This window comes from Netta rufina (assembly GCF_964035555.1).
Source record: "Netta rufina genome assembly, chromosome: 2".
Lineage (NCBI taxonomy): Eukaryota > Metazoa > Chordata > Aves > Anseriformes > Anatidae > Netta > Netta rufina.
The window spans coordinates 19,614,132-19,638,829 of NC_140124.1; the positions used below are offsets into that span (position 1 = coordinate 19,614,132).

The 24,698-nt window shown below is 36.8% G+C and overlaps 1 protein-coding gene across 4 annotated transcripts in view; it reads right to left on the bottom strand.

Moving 5' to 3' along the window:
• MLLT10 (MLLT10 histone lysine methyltransferase DOT1L cofactor) overlaps positions 1-24,698 on the bottom strand; it is a 117,963-nt gene that overhangs the window by 67,690 nt on the left and 25,575 nt on the right. For 3 of the 4 annotated variants that reach the window (XM_084282179.1, XM_084282182.1, XM_084282180.1), the window contains 4 exons: positions 17,749-17,858; positions 11,768-11,871; positions 9,240-9,333; positions 7,141-7,236 (listed from right to left, as the gene is read on the bottom strand). In XM_084282179.1, coding sequence (XP_084138305.1) covers positions 7,141-7,236; positions 9,240-9,333; positions 11,768-11,871; positions 17,749-17,858 — 404 coding nt within the window. Of the gene's footprint in view, positions 1-2,215; positions 2,238-7,140; positions 7,237-9,239; positions 9,334-11,767; positions 11,872-17,748; positions 17,859-24,698 lie in introns of those variants that run through there. The other variant, XM_084282181.1, reaches the window with a different exon arrangement.

The following is a 24,698-nucleotide window of genomic DNA, read 5'->3' on the forward strand; positions in this document are numbered from 1 at the left end:
GATTTGTCATGAAGAAGGAAAGAGGGATACAAAAAAGAGGGGAGAGGAAGGAAGGATTGAAAAAAAGGGGAGGGTGATGTTCAGGAGCATTAGCTTGAAGAGACTTGAACCTGAAAAGAAGATGCTTTAAATCTTATAAAAGAAAACATGAGTAACCACATCAAATGTCTCCCCCAGACCCAAACACCAACACGCAGTGAGCTAGGACAGGTTACCCAGGTGCTCGCAGATGGCACCGTTGGACATCCCTGAGGGCCACTGGCAGGGCACCCCACCCACAGGCCTTTCGCATAGGAAGATCTCGACCCGAGGAGGTCTGATGTCCTAAGCTCTATATTCCCTCGTCCTTTCATGTTATACCTCCTCTGACAAATAATCTCTCCCCCCATCCTGTTTTTTTTTTCTTTCTAAGAAAGTTCAGATGCCCTACTTCTGAATGGGAATTGACTCCAGATGCAAATAACATCAAAGAAGCAGGGCAAATTTCACTGCAGGAAAACCTTTGAAATGAAGGCCCAGATTTTACAAAGATAAGAATAAATGTTCCTGCAACCTGCTGAGAGGAAGAGACATAGCTCCCAACAGGGTGAGCCCTTGCAGTTGCACCTTGTCTCACCCTAAAGACACATACAAAGTACAGCAAGATCCGCTTCTGGATCCACAGGAAGAGTAACAGAGGAATATGAACTCCCACAGTATTTAATCAACATGAAAGCTTTCAATCAAGTTGGCCTCAAAGGACACAAACCAATGATCTTTCCGTCCATCAGAAAAAAAGAGACGAACAGCCGGTCCTTCATGGCAATTCACTGAGCTTTTTGTCTGGCCTCTGGTCAGCCACAGCTCCTGAGACAAACATTTATCCTGAAAGCCACATGGAAAGCCACCATTCTAGAGAAAGTAATGACAGCAACTGTCTGACCATAAAGCAAACCTCTACTGGATGGGAAAAAAAAAGCAGAAAATATACGTTAAAAGGACTGAAAATAGGGCTGCTAGTAAGTGGAGCACTGAGGGGAAGCAGAACCCATGCATCCCCCTTACATACTAAAACTTCTTTTAAAAAAGATTAACAGGCATGAGTTCAATTATTCCGAACAGAATACATCCTGTAAAAAACAAGAGTTTGCAGAAAAACATTGTAAGGAACATTAATAAATATGGGACCAGCTACAGAACTGGCAAAGCAACCTTCAGTCCTGGTTCACAAACGGGCAGCTCATCAGACCAGGTTCAGGCAGCTCCTGAACCCTTTCTTACTGTAAGAAAAAGATGAGGTCTGATTGCCAGCCAGCCATTGCATAAGCAGCTGTAGTATTATTTGTCCTAGAAGACGAATAGCCCTGATTGATGATGTAGCTAAACAAAATACAAAGTACCCAGAGTTCATACGTCGTGATTAATCAGAAAGCTCTATTTACCAGTGGGCAGCTCATTTGGGACTTTTGTTTCTTACCTACAAAACTATGTAATACCTTCTTAATTAAAATAACTACATGCTGCAAAGTAAGAAAACAAATGGGGTCCAAGGGTTCTGGAATTCTACAGCACCTCCTGTTCATTGCCTTCTTTTGGGGGGGGGGGGGGAAACAGCAACAAGGCACATCTCAATGGTGTCTATTTCTTCTACAAAGACCAGATATACAAGACAATTAAATAATATGATTTCACAAATACAGTTTGGCTCCAGCTCTTTGGTTTTTTGTTATTTTTTGTTCTGTTAAGCTCATTCACACCTTCGAGTATCCATGTTACTCCAAAGACCAGCACTTGTCCACTCATTTTCTTTAGCATACTTTCAGATTACCAAATGAAAGTATCTCATCAAAATATCAAGTTAATATATTTGTATCATTTTATTTAGCTCTAATCTGCTACCAACAGAGTAAGTGTTATCACATCCAGGTTTCCCAGGCTGGACCTCAATCTCCAGGAAGACTGAATTAAGCAAGTGATCACTTTTTTCAGTTCAGATGGAATGGATGACTTCAGCTTTTCTCTAACAGCATACATTTATAACGTTCCCACATGTAAGAATCATTTAATTTGTTAAAAGGTAAGTACACTTATTTGCAATTCATTTTTGTCTCTGGAATGCATCGATTTCCTCAGAAGACATTTCAACAGTACTTCGTATCATGAAAGTATGTTTTGAAGTTTGGCATTTAACAGTTTCCCATTACAAAAAAAAAAAAAATCTTGGCCCCTCTCTCACCTGTCCCATGCTGTGTAGTTTTTCAGACCTTCTATGTGCCAGCCCAAACTTCTACAATAGCAGCAAAAAGAAAAAAAAAAATCAAAGTGGATAGTTTTCTGCTGTTTTAGTAAGTTAGGTTATTTTGGTGAATAAGTCTAAGACAGACAGTAACAGGGACATGAAGAAGCAGACGCAGAATACAGCTCACCTGCCTGCAGAACAGGAGACTAACCACTGGAATTACCAAAGCACATGCACGCTATCAGCAAGCACCACTGCTTGGCCCTTCAAACAAAGCTGCTTGGCTGACCTTGGAGTATTCCATTTTTATCCACTTCTCCATCACAGAAATCACCACCCCTACTGCTTTTGGCTGTCCCAAGTTCCCATGGAGTTAACATTTTCAAATTTAGCGATTCCTGTAAGCAACACCGTCTGAATGTCTAAATCACCATTTTGTCACCACTATTTTTGACTCCCTCAAATAACTCCAATGTATCTGAATGTTGTGTTATCACAGAGTATGCATATTGGTACTACTGTTATTCCGGGATTTTCTGCACCATCTTTCCATCCCTGAAGCTTGTAAATCCATGGCTGTCACCATCACAACTAGCATGTTCAATAAAAAGCTGTGTATAGCTCTTGCAAATCCCCAATACAAGACCTATTTGGCTCTTACTAGTGACTGGAAGCTTTTAGTGATACGGCCACAACAATTCCAGAATGAAAGATGCCCATGGTCCACACGTCCCATGTCCAAATCCTAATTTATCTTGTTCTGACACAAACAGCCCTAGGTAAGGCATTCAACTATCATTTTATACGGAATAAACCACAGCAGGAAAATTAAATGCAGTGGCAGTGCTGCTACGGTCACAGCAGTGAAAGGATATAGACACAGGGTGGTTTCCAGGAAGAGGTGGAACAGTACTGCTGCCATTATTCAGGTAGCTACCGATTCAGCTCTGGCATAAAACTTGTTACCAAGTACCAGTCCTTGAAACAGTTACTTAAAAGACTCCAAAAACTCATTTCAATATGGTGCTAATGGTCAGAATTTTAACTGTCAGTCATTAACAGATTCAAAACTTGGCAATATAAACGCCATCCAAAACTTCCCTACAAGGCTAACGTACAACAAATCTTGCTCAGACAAGCTATTTTTCCTTTGATATTTAAAATATCTTTCTCTTGTTATTTAGACAAAGACATATTGAACAAACGGAATCAAAATCAAGCAGACCTATGACCTATAATGACCAATTTTTAATGTTCAGGTGTCATTTAGTTTTCAATTTAAGACAAACTACATTGCATAATTTTCTCAAGCAAGAAATATCCAAGTTGCATCCAGTTTCAGCTTACTTTTTACCCCAGTTGTTCCAAGCACCTCTCCTCTATCTTATAGCGTGGCAGAGTTCCACCAGTAGGGAGTTAAGCAAAGGATGCTCCAACACACTGAACTTGAAGATCAAAAATCACAATCTCTCAAAAAGTCTACTTCAAAGTTTTTGAAGCTGTTGATGAAATTAAATAATGTCATAATAACACACATAATGAAGAAAATAAATAAAATTAACATCTAATAATACCTGAAGTATATAATGGCTATTTTTAACTGAATGTATTTTGGTTGATCCCTGAAAGGTCACGAAGAGATCTGGAGTAGCAAAGTGGTTTTTTCTTTATAAAACCACAGCTCTTGTTTACTGCATGTGGAGAAAAACAAACAAACAAACAAACTATAGTAGAGATCTATTCAAAATTCTGACACTGAGTATTCCTCTCAGAACTCCCACAAAAGCCACAGTGAAAGAGCTTTACAAAAGAAACAAACAACTAGCAGCTAATGCTCTTCTCTCAAGTCCTTCCCTGCATCACTCAGCCATGTCAGAACTAATACACAAAGCTTGTCTTTACTTTAAAGAAATTGAAAATCCCTGTAAGCAGAATTTCTTCAGAAAAGTGTTTCAGAATTTTGCCATCCGTGGATTATTATTTTTTAATAGTTTACAAAGACTAATACCCTATCACAGCAAAGAATTTTAAATTTTCCCTTCCTCATCCACCCAGACCAAAGCACTTCTGGTACAGACTTTTATTTAATTCAGCTGCAAAAAGAACATTTTTTAGAATTCATAAACGTATAATGCCAGCAAACTTGTTTAATTTTCATGTAAGTGGCACTTCTGCCACTTTCATGTGGCACTTCTTATGTGTTACTTTAATAAAGCATTTCTTTTATGCAGAGATGCATCCCAGACACATTTAAAATTCCTGTTTCATTCCCTTCCAAAGATAAAGCTATCAGCAACACCAGGAATAAGGTGTTCTTCCACAGCCTCACGTTGACTAAGTTTTTCCCCCCCAAAAAAATTGAGGTAAACACCTGGGCACTGACAAAATGGATATTATAACAGGATGTCAAACGATGTACTACCAAAAGCTTCATCTGTAATCATTTCTGAAGAACCTCTCTCCCATAGCAACTATCCATTTTTAGTGCAGCAGACTAATCAGGCAGCAACTAAGCTAATTAATTTATAATTTCAAATTCCTCACAACAATTAAATAACATCCAAGTTTTTGGGGTTTTACTCTTATTATTAGAGTATATAACCCTTATATAGTTGCCATCGATCTTATAAGCAATGCCCAGAAGAGACTCATACGTATTATGAAAAAAACACATCCTTTCAACTCAGAGTTTATTTACAAAAATGACAGCTACCCACACAGATATTTTCAGACCAAACTATTCTTATGGCAATTTTATATGCAACCAATGGATAGTTTCTCAGAAAATTTCCAAACTACAAATATGAAAGAAAAAGTACAAATAAATCTGTGTGCTCTTAATGGGAGAAGAAAAACACCCTCCCTAAAACTTCTATACAAAATAAAAGATACACACATTTACTCCAATATGACAACAATTGAGATTCCAAATGGATTTGCAGAAGAGGAAATAAGGAAAGTCACCCTAAATAATGATTTTTCTCCTCCAAGATACAGTATATCAAATACACAGTACATCAAAATGAGACATCACACACAGAAGGTAGTCAACTTTATGAAGAGAATGAGCTCCCAATACCATAGCTGTCCCACTGAGCGAAGACCAGTATTTTCCAAAGCACAAATCATTCCTTAACCATAGAGTAAGTCAAATTGCAACTTCTTGTACCAATTGGTGCCTTAGTGACAGAACACTGCCTCATTACACAACATATAAAGCAAATTAAACTTAAGTGAACATGCTGTAACATGCCATAAGAACCTCTGAATGTCAATTCAAGGGTAATGCCAACTGCACTGCTTCACTTGATCTTGCAGATCATGCAATCTTCTACCTTTCATAGATACTCCAGAAATTTAATCTCATTTATGGAAAGCTTCTCAGAGCTGCAGCAAAAGGCCAGGACTTGCCAACGCGAAGTCCATTAACTATTTCTAGAAGACCCCAGTGCTGGAGAAGCCAAGCAGTTAGCAGAATAAAGAGCAGATACATTGGCCAAACACACTCTGTAAGAAAGACCCCCCCAGGCGTTCCTGAAAAATTTTACAGGTATTTTGTTATCAGAAGCATAGTACTTCCACTCAACACCAACTTTGTTTCTTCAAATTCAACTTTAAGGTTTTGCCAATGCGAGTGAAAACCCATGCAATGTATTTTAACAAAACATGACCAGCAATACAACAGTGGTGAAAGATTAAGCAAATGAAGAAAAAAGTAAAGCAAATATTAGTAAGTTTTTAACTTGCAGGTAATTGTCATCTGTAACTCAGAACTGTTTCCTTCTAACTCCATTTTGCTAAGAAAAAATTGCCAAGAACCACATACTTTTATTATTGTTGGTCACGAAGTTGCATTTAGAGGTACAACTACATCACAATGCATACACTCCTTTACTGACAGATTAATATAGAAATATTCACCTAAACTATTAAACAGACCTAAAGACACTTTTTAGAAGGTTATCATAGAAAAATGAAGATTAACATCCATCCAGAGGAAACAAATGTAATTTGTTGTAAATTGTAAAAGTCTCTAAGGAGACCAAGGGCCCAAAGACGGATATATGTTATTAAATTCCTTGTGACTATAAATAGAGCTCCTCCATACAGTACATATTTGGTCAACGTATATTTTTTATTTCAAATTTTCATGTTATGCTTTTTAATAATACAAAATTAAGACCACCCATACTCAGAAAAGTTATTAAGTTAGCTGTAAAGAATGTAAGCAGGTGAGCAGATTTGCTTGTATTCTCAGAAAGGAGGATAAACAAAGATGCAATGCAAATTTGTGTTAAACTAATAATCATCACAATTTATTTTTTCTTAATATGAATTTAAATTCTTGAAAGAATCTGCCACTGACAAGAAGTTAGTGATTAGCTATGGTCTTTGCACCCTCACCAGAAGATTCCCAGGTGACCGACAAAGTATTCTGCTGTGACAGCAGGCATGACCACCAGTACCACTAAGATGTGTGAACAACAGATGTCACTTCTTTGATACGAGAAGAGGTGCAACAGATAAAAACGTAATGAATTAGATGCACCTCACTGCCCACACATTTCCTAAAATGTCTACTCCCTTTTTTCTTTCCCACCTAGTCACAAAGACTAAAACAAAAAGATTTCTAATGGAAAATCTAAATCAAAGGAAGCTGCGTGGAAACAACCTTCCCAACAGATGTTGGTTTTGGGATGCACACTGAAACAATAAACAGGAAAATGAAGGAGCATGTACAAATGCGCCTGAAGATGTTTCCTCATTGGACCCTAGCACCTCTAGCTTGTCATCTGTGTTATTCAGTGCTCCAGGAACAAAATTTCCTTCATGCCTTTCAGCAAAAGTTATTTAAATGTTTATCAGAAAGTGCTACTATTAAGCAGATGTGCCACATAATTAGCAACGACAAATCCACTTACTTTTTTCTCCTTCTCATGATGTTTATCCTGAGAGTGAGAGGAAGAATCACTTAAACTTTGATCATATGACCTATTAGATCCCCGTTTGCTCTTTTTCTAAAAAGAGAAAACATATTTATGGATATAAAAAAGGAATCATTTGAATAAATAAAAAAATATAAAGCATTTCAACTGATAAAATGCCTTACTGCTTGAAGAAACAAAAACCTCAGTTAGTGAAAACCCAAGAAATAACCAACATGAGTACAATTAACAGGACTGCCCGTTGTACATCCTATTCTTAAGTCTACCCTCATATTGACTTTTAGATCTCCTATGCAAAATATGCTTCCAACAAAGAAATAAGATATACCACCTTCCAAAAGTTCAAAGGTTTTCAAAAATAGAAAAGTTGCTGCTCAAACGAGTATCACCTGAAGCCACAGTGCTAACACTGCCACATGCCTAAAATATAATCTGACAGAGTTGTTTTATGGCTTCATAATTTATTATTCAAGTGACCTCTCTGCAATATTTTCATTTAAATTGTTTACAAAAACCGCAGGGTGCTATGGTCATGTATGCATTTACAGGCAGTGCACATAATTGCCTGCATTTCCATAACATTTGAGAGCTTAGTCTGAGACTAGAAATATTTCATGTTAGCCAGTGCCTAAAACGTGTAAATTATTGTATCATAACTGAGGTAGCATAAAGAATTTCAAGTCAGTGCTATTCCAAAGTTTTCAGTGGTACAGTAGGTACACCCCATCCACCATCATCAGTAACAGATAATAAATACCTGCATTTGCCAGGCATCAACAGTTACAATATCCCTCAAGAAACACTAGAACACTAACGTGATCTTGCCAGTCTTTACTGCTCTTATAGTTTCATAATGGAAAGTTAACTAATTATATGTCAAATATTAAGCTGTGTCTTGCTCATTAATCTTACATTTTGAATAATCATACGTGTTTTTCGATCACAGCTGCACTGGCACATTCAAATCAAACACGAAATAGCGTAATAAGAGTTTGCCTTCACTGCTAAGTAATAAACACCTTTTTTGTTCTTTTTATATACCTCGCTCAAGATTTTTTAAAAAAAGTCTTAGCTTAGATAGGATCTGGAAAGCCCTGACTTATCTTCATTATGAAGCAAACTCATCAATATTCACAAGAGCACAGAGCTAACCTCACCAAGCTTATCTTCTAGAAATCTAAAACGACTCACTGACCCTGTTTTTACCTCACTGCAACTTGTTCAGAAGTCTCAAATATTCCACTCTTTCCACAAGTAAGCAACATGTTTAACCATATTTACAGTTGCATATGAATTTAAGTCTATACATGTATATTTAATTTTCATAAGTCAATATTCACATATACATCCTTCACATACACACACACACACACATCTGGAACGGTTAAATTGGTGTTAAGAAGTGAAATGAAAAGCTCAAGAGGTCTAAGTAGCTCAAGAATCTACTGAAATAACTGAGGAATGTCAAAGGTGTTTGTTTTTTTTCTTCTTTTTTTTTTTAAAAAAAAAAAAAAAACAAACATAAACCTCAAGTCACTTCCTTGAGGTTGTGTTTTGGAGAACTACTAGTTAGGGAATATCCACTGGCTACACAGTGGAGACAGCACAAAAGGAAAAACAGTAAAAATAGAGTGACAGAAGGAAAAAGAAATTGAGGCCTTCTTTATATTTCAATATACAGGACAGCAAGGAAAAAAATATTTTCTAGATTGTTCTAAAATGGACTAAATTGCTAGAAGCCAACTGAAAAAAATAGCAAAGGAAAACATTACAGGAATTTAAGGAAATCAGATACTTTTAAAGTATAATAATCTACTACTAGTATATATTAGAAAACACCCTAAAAACTACTGTGCATGCTACTTCTGGCAGAGGGGGAAAAAACACCTATTTAGAAAAGTAACCACTTACAAAAACATTTCTAGCTAGTACTTCTATAATGGCAATTAAAACATTGTTCTAGAAAAATCCAATCTACTTTCTGAGATGCATGAAAACATTATTGCTAGTGTTAATGGCAATTCAGAGTGAAACAAGTTAGTGCCATTTAGTAACAGAACATAACCAATACTTACCAGCTTACTAAAATGGTATTTACAGTAGCCACAGTATTGGACGTTATCTGCACCATTGCCTTCTTCTTCACAAAGAAGTCCTGCAAACTGTGCACTAAAAATAAAATAAATCAAACATCAACTTGTAGCAAAGCATCGCAGCTGTTAATGTACAGATACTTGTATCTGCATTTAATAGAAGAGATTTCAACCTAAGTGACTTGTACCAGCACCCTACCCAATTTTGCAGTCCAGTGAAAAAGTTGTGGTTTATATTTAGACATGATACTTTTTTCCTAAGTCTATAAGCTACTCACACAAATGTATAGCTTGAATTTACATTTATTATGCAGCTACTCCCACAAGTAAATAAACCAATCCTTGTCAACTGTTTGCTGCTTATTATCTCAAATTCAAGTCAAGAAAGAACAGGGTTTTGTTGTTACCGTTTTTGTTTGTGTTTGTTTAAAAAAAACCTAGCCTATACGGTGGATCCAAAGAAGACTTTTTTTCTAAAGTTGCATATATCCTTCTACGCTCTACCAGGAAAATTACTTTTTTTTTTTTTTTTTTTAATAGAACTTCAATGACATAATAAATCAAACCCTATTTTATTGGTTTAAAAGACTGTGGCAGGTTAATTTCTTTTTTAAAAGAAAATGACTTATAATATCACTTTCCCTGGGTTAATATTACCTCATTCTACTACATTTTTCAAATCAAATTTGCTTTCCACCATTTGTAATGTTGATTTATTTTCTGTACCAAAGCCAACTTCGATATTGAAAAAACAAATATTCAGTTTCATTTTCTGCATCACTTTAATTAGCATAATAATGCAAAGTTACAGTCAGAATGATGCAAGCAAGTATTTAAACTAAAGAACAACATACACAGAAGCTTATTTTCATTGCTTTTAAAAGTCATTGTCCCCTTATTTACACATTACGTTCTTGGGCAAGCCAGAGATCCTGTCTACTAAATACATGCACACCTACAGCAGATACCAGCTACAGAAAACATTTAGCAGGATCTCTAAGCTATGATTTGCCATTCTAAGCTCCTCATACAAAAATGGATGGGCTCAAGCTCATTCTTCTTCAGACATTAGTTTTGTCAACTCAAAACTGACACACCTTGCCCTGGACCTCTCCTTTCTGTAGTTTTCACATTTTCCCGCCCTGTTATAAACATTACAGAAGCCTTTCAATATCCATAGTAATAAAACTCTCTGGCTAGATATTTTGTTACATACCTGTTCACAACTAAATAAAAACCTAAGAAATGTTAAGATTAGGAATGGTATTTTCATTTTGAACACAATTCTCACGTTCTTTTTACACTCACTGATAACATCATTTTGGAAAAAATACAGTAGATGATACATTCATATGTAACCTCTCTACATGGTAAACAAGTTTTCAGGAGAAAAATCCATTGTCACCATAAAACCAAACTTGACATTGATGACATTTAATGAGAGATTAGATGGTTATGAATTAAGACCTCAACATCCTGCCAGATACTCAAGTACTGAGGGGGGAACACATCAAAAAACACAACCACAGAGAGGCCCTGACTGCAAATGAGGATGTGCAGAGTTGCAAAGAAATCAGAACGTCATCTGCACGTGGCATTCAAAGTATCTCTTGATTACACTGAAGAAAACACATTGAAGTAGGTGTGCAAATACCATTTCCCTGATTGAGCTAGCACACAGAAATGATGAAGCATACTGGGGCACTCATAAAGCAGATGAGTAAATTCATAGATAACGTACCCAGATAGCCTGTGTAAATCTGCTATCTATTATAAAATAGCTTCATCTGAATTTGAAAAAACAAATAACCCCTGGAAATTTTGGGGTAGAATTCCCTTCGTCTCCTTTTACATGAGGTTACATCTTATTATCCATCCTCTTTTTAGAAACCTATAAAGAGAGACACCCATCTCCTGAATGCTTGCCATCCACAGTATCTTGAAGCAGAATGAATCAGATGGACACGGCTGTTTTTATCCAGCAGCTATAGATGAAACCTAAATGAATAGTTCAGGATGGATGTGTACCATTTAGATAAAGCTAGTGAAGTGAATTACCCTAAAATGCTTGGAAATCTATACCAGCAGCAGTCACTTTACTGCATTTTTATGTATATTTCAACATTCTTTCCACTGCCTAACCCAAAGTAAACATCAAATCAGCTAGCAGGTAAGCAATGTCTTCACATTCCTGTATCCTATAAAACATCATCAGAAAAAAACCACCATAGAACAAGAAACACTAAACCTTGTTCACAAGAGCACAGAGTACTTAATCCAACACAAGGGTGTCTTATCAGACAGCTTTTGCAGCTCGCAGCAATGTGTAGATGTATATGCTACCACTGTCATATAGTTAGTAAATTCTAAGAGATGGGTATTTCAACACGAGCCACTTTACTGTATTTATTTAGAATGTTTTTGAGTAAAGAAAGAGTTTACTACATAGTATACAATTGATTCTTTCTAGAAAACTCTTTCAGAGATGTTAAATAATAAAATATACTTACCACGTTACGTGAAAAGCTTGTCGGCATCCATGTTTATTACACGTCATGCAAGCACCAGAGGCTGCTTTACTTTCTCTGCCTTGCTCATCACAAATATAGCAGGTCTACCAAAAAGAAAATACTTAACATGATAAAAAGCATTCAAATAAGTTCTGTGTTACTCAACGGAGACTCTACGGTAAGAACTGCTGAATTCTGCATGTAACTTTATGTAAGATTTTTTTTTTTGTAAAAGTCTGGTTACATTTGTTTGTAAATGGAGATCACCTGTAACACTTCATCAATACTAACGCAATATGAATACTTATTTAAATTCTATGCTGCTACCTATTCAGCCAAAATGGTCAAAGAACCAGAGGCTAATAGCATTAGGCTTCACGATTTTTCTTGCTTTCAAGTTTGAGTTCATGTCCTTTTAGGTCACAATCATTTAACGTTACCTGTACTGATGGCATTCAGAAACATCTCACTGGACTGAGTGCCTAATGCAATGCGTACCATACAGTACGTCTGCATACCTCTACACAAAGCTACCAACAAAATTTTCAGCTTGCAGTTTTTCTATTTGTGCATTTGGTGTAAAAAAAGTTTTCAGAAATCCCATAGCACGTGCTGTTCAGTTACCTGTAAATGTTGCTTAATTATAGGCATCATAGAAACTCATCAAGCAAGAACCTTCTCTAAACCAAGTTTAAATTAATACACCAAGCCCATTTCAAGCTTAAAAACAAGCGAAAATGAAAACAACCTTCTCTTTACCTGAAAATCTTTTCACAGAATTTTTGTGTGTGTGTGTGTGTCTTACCAGGATCCTACATTTCTTCCCATTTACTCTTCTAATTACCAAAGTACCATCTGGAGAGATTTATCACGTCACATTTATATCATCAGTTGCAAACTATGGCCCAAGTAAAACTTAACTATTTAACAGTTGATTCTTACTGAAAATATCCTCCAGCATCAGTACAGTCAAGTGTCTATTTCTAAATTAGACAGAACTGTACTGAAGGGACAAGCACCAACAGTTTCTACCTGTGTAAAAATCCCACTGGAAGATCTTTGGTGGTTAGTGAAGGAGAAACAAATTTTACTTGGTTTCTCCTTTGTCTACCATTTAAGCTGTAACTGACTTCTTGTGATTGCATTGCAAAGAAAACAAGTAGAATAATAAATAAAAAGAACACCAACAATGGTGGTAGAAAATACAGTGTAAGAAAAATACACCAAAACATCATTGAGATTAAAAATGGAAAAGGATGTAATGCAAAACAAGTATTGTTTAGAAAGAAGTGAAAATGAGTGAAATTCTGAAATCAGAACAGAATGGGACAGAGCTATCTACAACACGTAACATCAGGTAAAGCAGTTTTGTTACTATGCAAGGCTCCAGGAGAGATGAGTCGTTCTTGCACTGTTTTCACTAGGCTTTTAGGAAGCATTATGCTCTACAGATAATACAGCCCAACAACCATAAACATTTGAAGGCTCAGAAAGGGGGACTTGATTCTTTCCCTTGCCCCCTCTGTACGTCACAGTAGTGCATACAGGCAAGTCAGTCATTTGGCATGGGCTGAGACTGGCTGCGCTCTGGCTTTCCAAATCATACCTGACATATTTAAATGATGACCTATTTTGTTCATAAAATCTATCAACTGCATCTAAGTAACTATTCCTAAGTCACTTCAAAGTAAGGTACCCTCTATAAGCAGAGTTCAGCAGACCCATAAAACTCAAGCTCCCGTTACTGTTCAGTATTTTTTCCCTAGAGTTTTGCCTTAAAATTTTTCCTCATTGTAGCTCAGAACAAGAAGTGGTATAAGCATTCCATTTAGTAAGGACACAGGCCCTGTTTTTCAATACTATACACTGTGTTTAGGATGTGAGCTTCAGGACCCCTTAAACTGATTTACAGTAAAATGACTGAAAAAAAAAAAAATGAAGACTGACGAGCTACACTACAAACAAATCTAAACAATGTTGTGGACTGCCTTCAGATTTTAAGAAGCTCAATGAACTTTCATGCTTCCTACAACAGTCAGAAGTATAAAGCCCACTTCCTAATCCTATACATGAAATAGGGCCAAAGATGATGCATGTTCCCATCCCAACATGGGCTGTGAGTTCTCTCCAAAGCTCAGCCTCTCCTATCTTCTCTTGGATGCCCAAACAGCTCCTGAAGCTCAAGAAGCTTTATCTTCCTTTCAGAAAGCAGAAAAGTGAAGATTTTTACCCATTTGCGAAGCCGTGCAATTGCCACACCTTCCCTGAAGCCTCTTGAATTCAGAAGTGTAAAACGTCTCTACATCCCAGCACTACTCTACAGAAGTTTTAAGGGAAAAAGAGTACTTTAAACTTTTCCCAAGCTCAGTAGAAAATAAGGCATTACACAGAGCTTTGCACTCCGCAAGGAAATTTTACTAGAAAAATGTGACAAATATTCTAGGTTCTTTAACAGCAAAAGAGACATTTTGCAAAGCTGCCTTTCCTTTCCTACCAATACTCTTCAAACTGTAAACCTCCTCTGCAAAAAAAAGACAGAAGGTAAGATGAGGCAAGGAAAGCCTTACAAAAAAAAAAAAAGAATTTGGGAAGCTTTCTCCTCTAATTGTAACAGCTACCCTAAAGCATTCTCAGCTTATAGAATCAAACTTAGAACTTGTCCAGAAATTTCTCGTTGCTGTAGCAAATACTGACATGGAAGTTTATCAGCTACCTTTACTACTAGGTGGATCAAGGAACTTCAAATGCACCTATTTTTAATCAACTCTGAAGATAATTATTGCTTTTGGAGCCTCTTCCATGACCACTTACTTTCAAATGAACCTAAAAGAGACAAATAAAGCTCACATAAAATAAGAGATTATCCATACGTAAGCATCCAAGAATTAAAAAGCACCTACTTCATAAAAGAGCATCTACTGGTCCATTTCTTTTTGGAAGCAACTGAGTAAGAAGAACTTCCCTGTTAGTTACCTCACTAATCAGGCCACTCAAGGGATTAACTCTATAATGTGAAGGTTTTTATCCCAGAAATAGGTAAACATCGTGGAAATAGTGGCCAAATGCCTTTATATTAACAAGCCTCGTGCTTTGGTGTCAGCTGTGTTTTTACTTGTATTCAAAATTCTTGTACTTTGTCATCTTGCATATTTTGCAGTATTCATTAAAGAAACAACTGCACAGAGAATCCTACATGAAGTATTAACTCCTGGCAAAGCTCCAAAGAAGCTTGTCTTGATTTTAAAGACCATGGTATGAATTCTCCCATATGATAATTTTCACTGATCCATGTTTTCCCCCAATCCCATATGCTAGCTTCCCACACTTACCCAACCACATACACAGAATTACTTAGGACTTCACAGGAAATGAAATCCCTCTTTAAAATCATTTCTTTCCAACCTGAGTTGACTGACAGAATGAAATTGGCACTATACCTCTCTAAAAAGGCAAGCAGCTCTAGTGTGTTTTTTTTCCCCTAATTAAATACGAACATTTGTTCAAAATGTCTTAAGAAGTTATGTCTTAAGAACTTTTTGCCATATGTAATTTAAAGAGAAAAAACCTTTTCTTTCCCATTTCCTCCTAAACAGTATGTGTTAAGTTGATAAAGTCAGAGCTAAATGCTTTACAAAACTGCTGATCTAAAAAAAAATCCATCATTTAAATAAATACAATTTATACTAAGTAACAAGGTGGTGAAGTTGTTGCAGGCTATCTGAAAAGGAAATTAGGAGTTGCATTGATTTTGGTGGTGTTGCTCAAAACTACTCAGGACCTGGTGGCAGCATAGCCACAGCAGGACTAAACTCAGCACTGGCTATAGATTTATTCAAAAAGTTGGGCTTGCCCCATCAGTGACTCCCTCTCACATTCTGTCCTGTATAACTAGACTAGGCAATGAAGTCAGATGGATTTCATCAGGTACACTGCATCGACTGCACTTCAGTAATTTCATTCTCCTGACATCCACAATTACTATCTCCCTGAACCAAAAAGGCCAAATAAAATTCATAAAGTCTGTGTTCTGAAACAAAGAACAAAAAATAACTAACAATAACAACTTGTAGGCTAGGAGTTTGGTCCCAAGCCTTGCAATTTCTGATATATTACCTTAGTATATTTTAAGATATATTCTATTGGCTTGTATGAAAGTAGCTTTTGGGCCTATTTTCCAGAGTCTAATCAGAACATCAGCCAAAAAAGTAGAAAATGAAAAGCTAGACAACAGCAGGAACTCCACATGATCTGTGTGCCATTAATATTTATCTAGCAAAAAAAAAAAAAAAAAAAAAAAAAAAAAAAAAAGACTGTTAAGTACAGACCAGTCAAATGCAAATGAGAATTTCATCGGGGAAAAATTATCCATCATATATTTAGAAGAAACAGTTCAAGAAAGAAGTAAATTAAGTTCAAAAAAAAAAAAAAGACAAAAAAAAAATCCGTTGTTGACAGAACAACAGATGCTGTGAACAAGTAATATTAAACAACACAAAGTACATTTTTTTGAAGTTACAAGTAATTACTCATCTAATGTCAACTAGTATCAATGGAAAAGATGCAACATAATACAAAACCCAAGGCATTCAATGAAATTTTTGAAGTGCATTAAGAAAGAACTGCTACAAATATAGAAACCACTATAGGGAAAAAGGAGAAAACAGATACGCTGTTGGCTCAAAGTTGAGCAGAGAAAAAAAATTATCTGCAACAGCAAATCTGTACAGCTTTATGTCTAAACACAAAAGATTTATTAGTTCTGCATCTAATCTCACTGTTGCATGTTCTTGCCAATGCAGAAAGAAGCCAATAGCAAGAAGCTGATACAGATACTCAGGTAGTATGTAACGAGAAAGCATTAGAAGGACCCACAGTTTGACTCTTGGCTTTTCTCATATACTGGTAAATATAAGGGCAAAACATAGGAAACTGCAATTATGAGAATGTGAAACAAACAAGGAAAAGACCAACATAACAAAAAATAGAAAAAAAGAGATGTAAGCTGAGAAAAAAGAAACAAAAATGAGAGGTTACAGAAACAACTTGAAAAGGACTGGTTCCCCTGTAGAAAGGATACCAGAAATTATGCTCTTTTTTTTTTTTTTTTCCCCTCATTTCTTCTGTAATAAAGCCTATTCTTCTTTCTTTGCAGTGTCCACAAGCCACCATAAAAGAAAAAGACACTGGTGGTAAAAGGAACAGCACAAGAAAAATGTGTAATAAAACTAATCAGAAATGCAGACAGTTTGCTGCCTACGGATGATAAAATACAAAAACATGAAGGAAGAGATAGTTAAGTCTAGAGAAGAGGTAGCATGAGCAGAAGAACAAGCAGAAAAAGGTAGCTCTCAGGATAGAACATTAATAAGTTACTTTTTTTTTTTCTTGTACATAAAGTCTTGCCACACTTCCAAAAGCATTCCATCTCACTGATGCTTATTTAGGAGCAGTTCTTCTACAAGCAAATAATCCTGTTAGAGTGAACACTGTTTACAAGAGCAAAAGTCTGCAAGCTTGTGCCTTAACATATTAGCATTGCTGTTCTTCCTAAGAGAAATGTTTATGAACATCTTATCAATACTTAAACCAGTGGGACTTAGTGGTAATTAATAACAACATTTCAAATAAGCTGTAATAACATTTTTACATATGGGAAATATTTCACATGGCTTTCAAAATAAACTATTATTCAAAGATCATGATATTTGTAATTAACAAAATAGTCTCTACTCTGTAAAGGAACAACGAGACATTGCCGATAACTTTGCAGCTTAATTGCCTAATACAGCTTTCTTAATTCTTGAATTTATCAGTCACAGAAGGAAACGTACAGCTTTACAGTAGACATTCATGAGTTTTATGTAAACTACATTTATGAAGTGTAGTTTTTTATTATTAAAGCTCACAAATTTTAAGATAAATATGTTATATATATGTTATATACATATGTTACATATAGATAAAAAGACACATAATTATACCTTATTATAACGGTCATGAGGAACAGACTGCAACACGATAGGTTCCATTGTAGAAACATTTGCAAACTGCACCTCGGGAATGTACAGAGCACAAACCACATGAGCCCAACCTACAAAAAGTTATAATTGTATTTAATTTTAACATTTTCTAGAAGCTCAAAGGACATTTCAATTATAGCATGAAGAACAGCGCTTTTCCCCACGGACTGCTTTAACCATTTAGAACGTTACAGACATAAATTACTTAAACCATGTTTACATTTCATTTCATATTAGCCAAAGTTAAGATGAGCTGTAACACATTAAAGTTTATTGTGTAGACAATTCCTACAAATAATACCCCACAGACTGCAAATAGTAATGATTTATACAAACAGTGACACACAAATGGAAAAACAGGTTGTTCTTTAAAATTTCTTGGATTAACATAGTCAGCACTTAAAAACGATGCAAATTTCTGCAACAGGGAAATACTGTCTGAACAACCTAGTATTCGTGCAAGCATTACCATCATGTAAGACTTCTTTCTATTTAAAGACACTTTTTTTTGTTTAAACAAAAACATTCAATTTGACTAGACCAACATATTCTTTCTGTAGCAAGGAATCCCACCACACCACCACCATCCCCACACACAAAAACGCACACCTATCAAACTCCCTTCTTTTCCTCATTTAAAGACGTGGCCAATCTGTTTTTTCAAAACCATATCAACTCCTGTATCCAGTCCTGTTCTAAGCAATTAACTTAGGGTCATCAGTAAGTGCTTAGTTACTTACCATACTGTGCTTTAACATTTCAAGAAAGACATATACCTAATTCTCCAGCATTTCACTTAAGGAGTGGAAAAAGTGCTAATTCAGAGAGAAAATTCCCCTTCAGGCTTTCTTTGAACACTAAGATCCTGAGTTGCAAGTTTTTTTCCAGTGGAGGACAGTTTGCCGTAAGTGTAAAAACTGTCCATATCCTATCCTAGGCTAAACTCAACAAAAGCTAACCCAACAGACAAATATACCAACATTACTAACAGAATGACAAGAGTGCTATCACATAGTGAAGAGCTACTCCATCTCAAAGTGAGTTTGATGTTGCTAATCATTTAACACGAGTTCTGTTCTCTCCAAGGAAGAAAACCGAAATCTTTCATCACAAGACCTTCAGTACACCTTAAAAGTAGTTGTGCTGTCCCCCTGCCCTGGCTGTCTTATGTGTATGTGAACATTAAGGGCATAAAATTTCACATTTATATAATTAATCTAACAGATTATTAGATTAGGTAAAGCAAGTAAACTATCTTTATGTGAATGTATCATATAATGCAAAAAACAACACCACTGCTGAGACTCTGGAATGGTATCTAGTGTCTGGAATTGGGTACATGCTTTTTCTTTATCTATTAAGTCACAAATCCTTTCTAGCTGTTTCCAACTGATCCTCCCCCATGCTCCAGTTTACTAAATTGATAGTCATAGTTTGTGTAAGAAAATGAAAAAGTACAAGCATAAATCTTACTGTCAACATTCACAGACTGGCAAACATACCATTCTAGAATCTCATCTGTAACTAAATACAGTATCCGTGCTGCTTCTCCATTTTATTCATATACAGTTTGTAGACTTTTATAACACACAGAAAAAGTATTAAACTAGTAAGAGAGTAAGGAAAACATAAGCAGAAACTGCCAGCTCAAGCTGTTTTTAAAAACTTTTCTACAGACCATTCTAAAATTATCATTAACAGACTGGAAAAAAATATAAAAACTTAGTTTTTTTGTTCTCTGCTCTTAATATCTCCAGAGAATCAGTATTTAAAAGGACTTTCCTAAGACTTGCACAATGCCCTACACCAGAACCATTTTACTACAGACAGATAAACAAATGTTAATATGGTGTTAATTGTGAATATTTATTTCTCCACGCAATAACTCAGATATAAACACCACTCATCTAATAAGGCCATTAAACCCACAGAAAAGTGACAGATAAAAATTTTGAAAGCCCATTCTTCAGCTAGTTGAAGACCATCACAAACAAATGGCAAAAGCTTTTACATTGAACATAACTAAGATTGTTCTCCAGCTACACCAACTTAAAAAGACATAAATACAAAAAAATATACCAGAATCATGAAAAAAATCACTTACTAAGCCAACTGAGTTTCCATATTTTAAGCCACAAGTGAAGAATTTTTACTACAGGAAACCGGTTTCAAAAGTAACTTTAACTGACCACTACTCTGTCACTATAAAAAAATATAACAATATGTCCCAAAACATACAAGATCTATGCATTCTGATTTCAAAGAGCGTGTGTCATATACCCAGGACAGTTGTGGGCACTTTCATCCCTCACCAGAACATTACCAGGATGTGTATAATGAAATGAAGTACAACAGCACTAACGCACTGTTTGAACAAGGGGTTCAGAAGTGCTCAAGGAAATAAGCACAAGAGTCCTTCTCCACTTGGTTCCAGAATCTTCTCTAGATCCCACACGATCTGACCTTGCTGAAAAGTCACAATCTGTCCAATGTAAATTTAAACCATGAGGAAGGTTGCAGCGCTCTCGTGACCCTCTCTACCAGCCTCGAAAGCCTCCATGATAAAAGAAGGGCTCATACGCAGTACAGCTTAAATGTTACTTTGGACAAAGCTTCCCTGCTGAAGAAAAATTAAAGTATGAGAAAGCAACCCACAGCTCACCTGGGTGAACCGTAAGAGACACACTCAGCAGCTCTCCCTGAAGAAAGCATAAGGAAGAAATAGTTCCCTAACAGTTACGGAGTGGCTGCCTGAGGAGGCCGAGGAATCTCCATCCTTGGAGAACTCCACAAGGCCTGGAGACTCCTCCACAAAATTCATGGGCTTAAGAGAGGTGAAAACATTCCTTTTCACCATACAAGGACCAGATAGTAGCAGAGGACATCCAAAAAGGAAGCAGACAACCATCACCTTTTTCACTAATGTCAAATGAGACTACTCACTGTTGCTACAATCAGTAAGTAAGAAATGGGAACAAGGACACCTGCAGCCAACAAGGCCAGCATGACAGTTCTCTTGTCTCACTGATGGAAGAAGGAATGAGCAGCATTCAGACAGACTTCACTTGGAATGGCTTCTGCAACCAAGAAGGCCCTTGACTAAACAACAGAGTGAGAAAATGCCTCCCTCATCCCCTCAGAAACGAGAGCCCAGGATTTTGCTTCCTGCTTATGACTTTTGCATCCAAAACTCTGCAAACATGCATAAATAGGAGAGAAAGCAGAAACCAGAAATCCAGGACTATCCTCCCCAGGAAAACATCTCAAGGCTACACAGCCGTAAGGCTACATATGATCCTTCACACACAGTCTACCTCCAGCTATCTTGCATTCCTCGCTATGTATTAGCCCAGGTTTAGGAAGCAGGATTAAACCACACACACACAGCCCCAAGGGATTATTCAGCCAGGCATAACAGGACATTTTCCTTGGCAAGCTCAACCTCCCCTGGCTGAGAGGCCAGAACCCGTGCTTTCCTCCTTCCTCTTCCTTGGCAGGTACGTTCATCATTCTGCTGTTCAGCCAAGAGAAGCTGCTTTGTCCTTCTTCAGGCAGCTCCTCTCACACACTGCCCAGCACTCAGTATCCCAGCAGAACAGGGAACCTCTTGCCATGTTCAGAGCTGAGTTTGTCATTTCGTAGTGGATGACAGGGATGCTTTGCCTGCTGCGATGACAAAACGTTCTGAAGAGACACCCACCCAAACCAGTAAGAGAAGCAAGCACACACTTCACATCTGGATGTATAATCCTTACAGCTCCATTAAATTCACATTTTTCAATTAACTTCATGTAAGCTATAAACACTGTACTGTAAACTTCCCATTCAAATCACTTACTACATCGTTTTGAGGGAAGCTATCAACTTCATCAGCAACTATACATCTTCCCCTCCCAACATAATTAAATCCAGCCCTTTTGAGCTTTCCCAATATTTAAGTGTGGAAAATATTATTGTATACACAAGTTTTAAGATTTAAAAAAAACTCTAGTATCACCATTCTACACATTCAGTAACTTTTTCTACTAGTTAGTGCTGAATCTGAAGTTACGTTATTACCATTCCCCTTCACCCAGAACAGGACAGAAATACTAACAGGATACTCTGATTTCCAATTGTTCCCCAATCTCAGCCAGGGCCTAATTCCATTTTTTTCAGATAATTTTTGTTATAAAACTTACTAAAAGCCTTTTAAAATCATCTGTATAGCCCTCACCCTTTCTCACTTAAATCAATAAGCTTCTTTGGTTGCAACTCTGGTAGTGCACATCTTGCATACAAGCAACTGGCCACAGTTTTATTTTTCATTCCTTTTAATTTTACTTCGAAACTTTCTGTATCTCAATTTACAGTAATTGCTAACAAAGTCTTACTATTACTATAGGATTGCTCATGCTCCATTTGTTTTTACTTTCACCTCCCTTCAGGAGAGCTTTAACTGGAAATGGGAGGAAGAGGAAACATTTTTGCAACTGCATGTATTAGCATCGTGTAAAATATTCCTAAAGCTTTCTGAACTCAGTATGTTTTTTCCCTTATTTAACTTACTGCTTTTCAATCCTAGAGAAGGTGGCCATTTTACATTTCCCAGTAATAATATTTGTACCAGATGATAACACCCGTTTTCTTGTTTTAATATAAACTTAGGCTTTAACTTAAAACTAAGAAATTAAGAAAGTTGTTACCGGAATTCAAATCAGCACCTGATTCTGCTTGTTTCTGTGCATTCTGATCAGAACTGCTTTCTCTGAAACTGCTGAAGAAAAATACTCACAGAAGGATGCTAAGGGCTAGCAGATTTACTCCCTCTTTCCCTTTAAGCCATCCCACTGTTCTACAACAACCAATGCCCGCATCCAGAAATTTTAAAATATCAACAGTTTTTGGCTATTGCTTATTAGAGACAACCTACTGGTGACAGCCAATTTAAAACTCCCTGTATTTATTTCAATTGCACTTTCTAGTCCAGTAACTCTAGGAAATGTTCCTTACCTTTCAAAAATAAAATCCACTTTGCTTTCTAAGATAACATTGCACAAGTGTAGCTAAAACACTTTCCTTTGAAGAGATCTCAGGGAACAACTTCAACCAACGTTAAAACAACATCAAAACCACATATAAAACAACCCCAAGATCTACTTCAATAACAATAATACTGGAAACAGTTTTCTCTGGTATCAAAAACTGGAAATGCATGCCAAAACGTCTTCAAAGTTCAAGTATGTCTTATGAAAACTTCCAGCCTCCCACTTGAGTTTTTTTTTGGTTGGTTGGGTTTTTTTTCTAATTTATTTTGACTTATTCCTCAGGAAGGCACACTACTGAGTTTTGCCAATTTTAGGTTTTGCTCCGGTATGCCAAATGTTTAATTACCAGCACAGAATCTATGCACATTTTACAAATTTTTCAGTGAGACTTTGATTTCAGGTGTGTAACTGAACACTTCTAACACTACGGACTTAAATATAATTTGAGTATTTGATATTCCTTATCATTCAGAGTGACAAATTTCAGGCTCCAGAATCCTAACTAAAAATGGTTGGCGTATTATCTTAGTGACAGGGAATAGCTAACTTGAATTTTACCACCAGCAAATAAGAGACTATTGCAACCAGAGAACCCGCTAACTAGAAGCAAACTTTCACAAAGTAATGTAAAATTAACAAAGAAAACCCAAGAAGATAAATGGCAGACAGTGCATTATCCATCCTTTTTTTTTTTGCCACTGCAATTACTGTTCAACTGTTCAAAGCTTGATTCACAAGCACTTTCACTGCAAAGAAATTCAACCACCTTCCACTGCAAATTTTAAAGCCTTGATTTATGATCTTTGCATCACAATAAAGTATCAGAAGGAGACTTTAACAGTAATAACCCATCCCACCACCCAAGTATAGAGAAGGTAGTGAACCAACACACAGAGTAGGCGCTATACTAAGGCCACATCCCACAATCCATGTTGAAGCTGTGCAGGAAAGCGATAGCAGACTGGAAGCCAGAGCCACAAAGTGACACGTAGGTCCAGCCGCAGTGCCAGTCCAGCCCCAAAACCAAGCTCTGGGTTGTCATGGCCATTTCCTAAGCCTGCACCAGCTCCGAAGTAAGAATTGTGTACACATTCTGTGCCAGTTCCTGGTGAATCCATTGTATCTCACTGAGGAACTTTTATTTTGTTTGTAACTATAGCTCACACCTAAACCAAGACAGTGTATTTTTCTTGCAAGGGAAAACCTTCCTTTGGTGAAACATTAGTTTCTTATTACAGCCACTCAGGAGGTATTTTAAGGATACAACTCAAACCGTTTCCGCTGTGACCTGCCACCAAAAGGCAAGGTCCCACCTTACCCTTCACTTTCCCTGAAGCAGATGATTGCTGTGTACCAGGGCAGATAAAATTGTATTCATCTCGTTACTAAACCTGGGGGAAAACTGAAGTTTACCTTCCAGTCAGATCAGCAGGTTGATGCAAGAGACGCTGAGGTTGATTACCATAAGCAAAACCACAGGTGAAAAAAACAAGCAGTCATGGGAAAAGCACAGCAGAGGCTGGTGGCTGGCCTAGGTTACAGGAAACTGCACCCACAGCCCTCACCACCAGCAGATCTGCTGTCTGGCCCCAAGACCCATCTGTGTCCCATTCTGAAGGGTGAAGCCAGCAGAGATGTACTTAAGACCAATATTGTCCCTATTTGCCAGAGGGTAAGACTATTTTAGACCTTTTTTTACGTGTCTCCTCAGTAAGGCATTCCATATGCTTCGGGTTTGACCCTGGTCTTCCTTTTCCTGGCAAAATGATAAAACTTGCAGAGAAGACTCATCTGCTTGAGATACTGTACTTTCCTTAACCTAGCAAACAGCTTTAGAGATTGTTATAGATGATGCAGTATTATTCACTGTATTATTTGATTTAC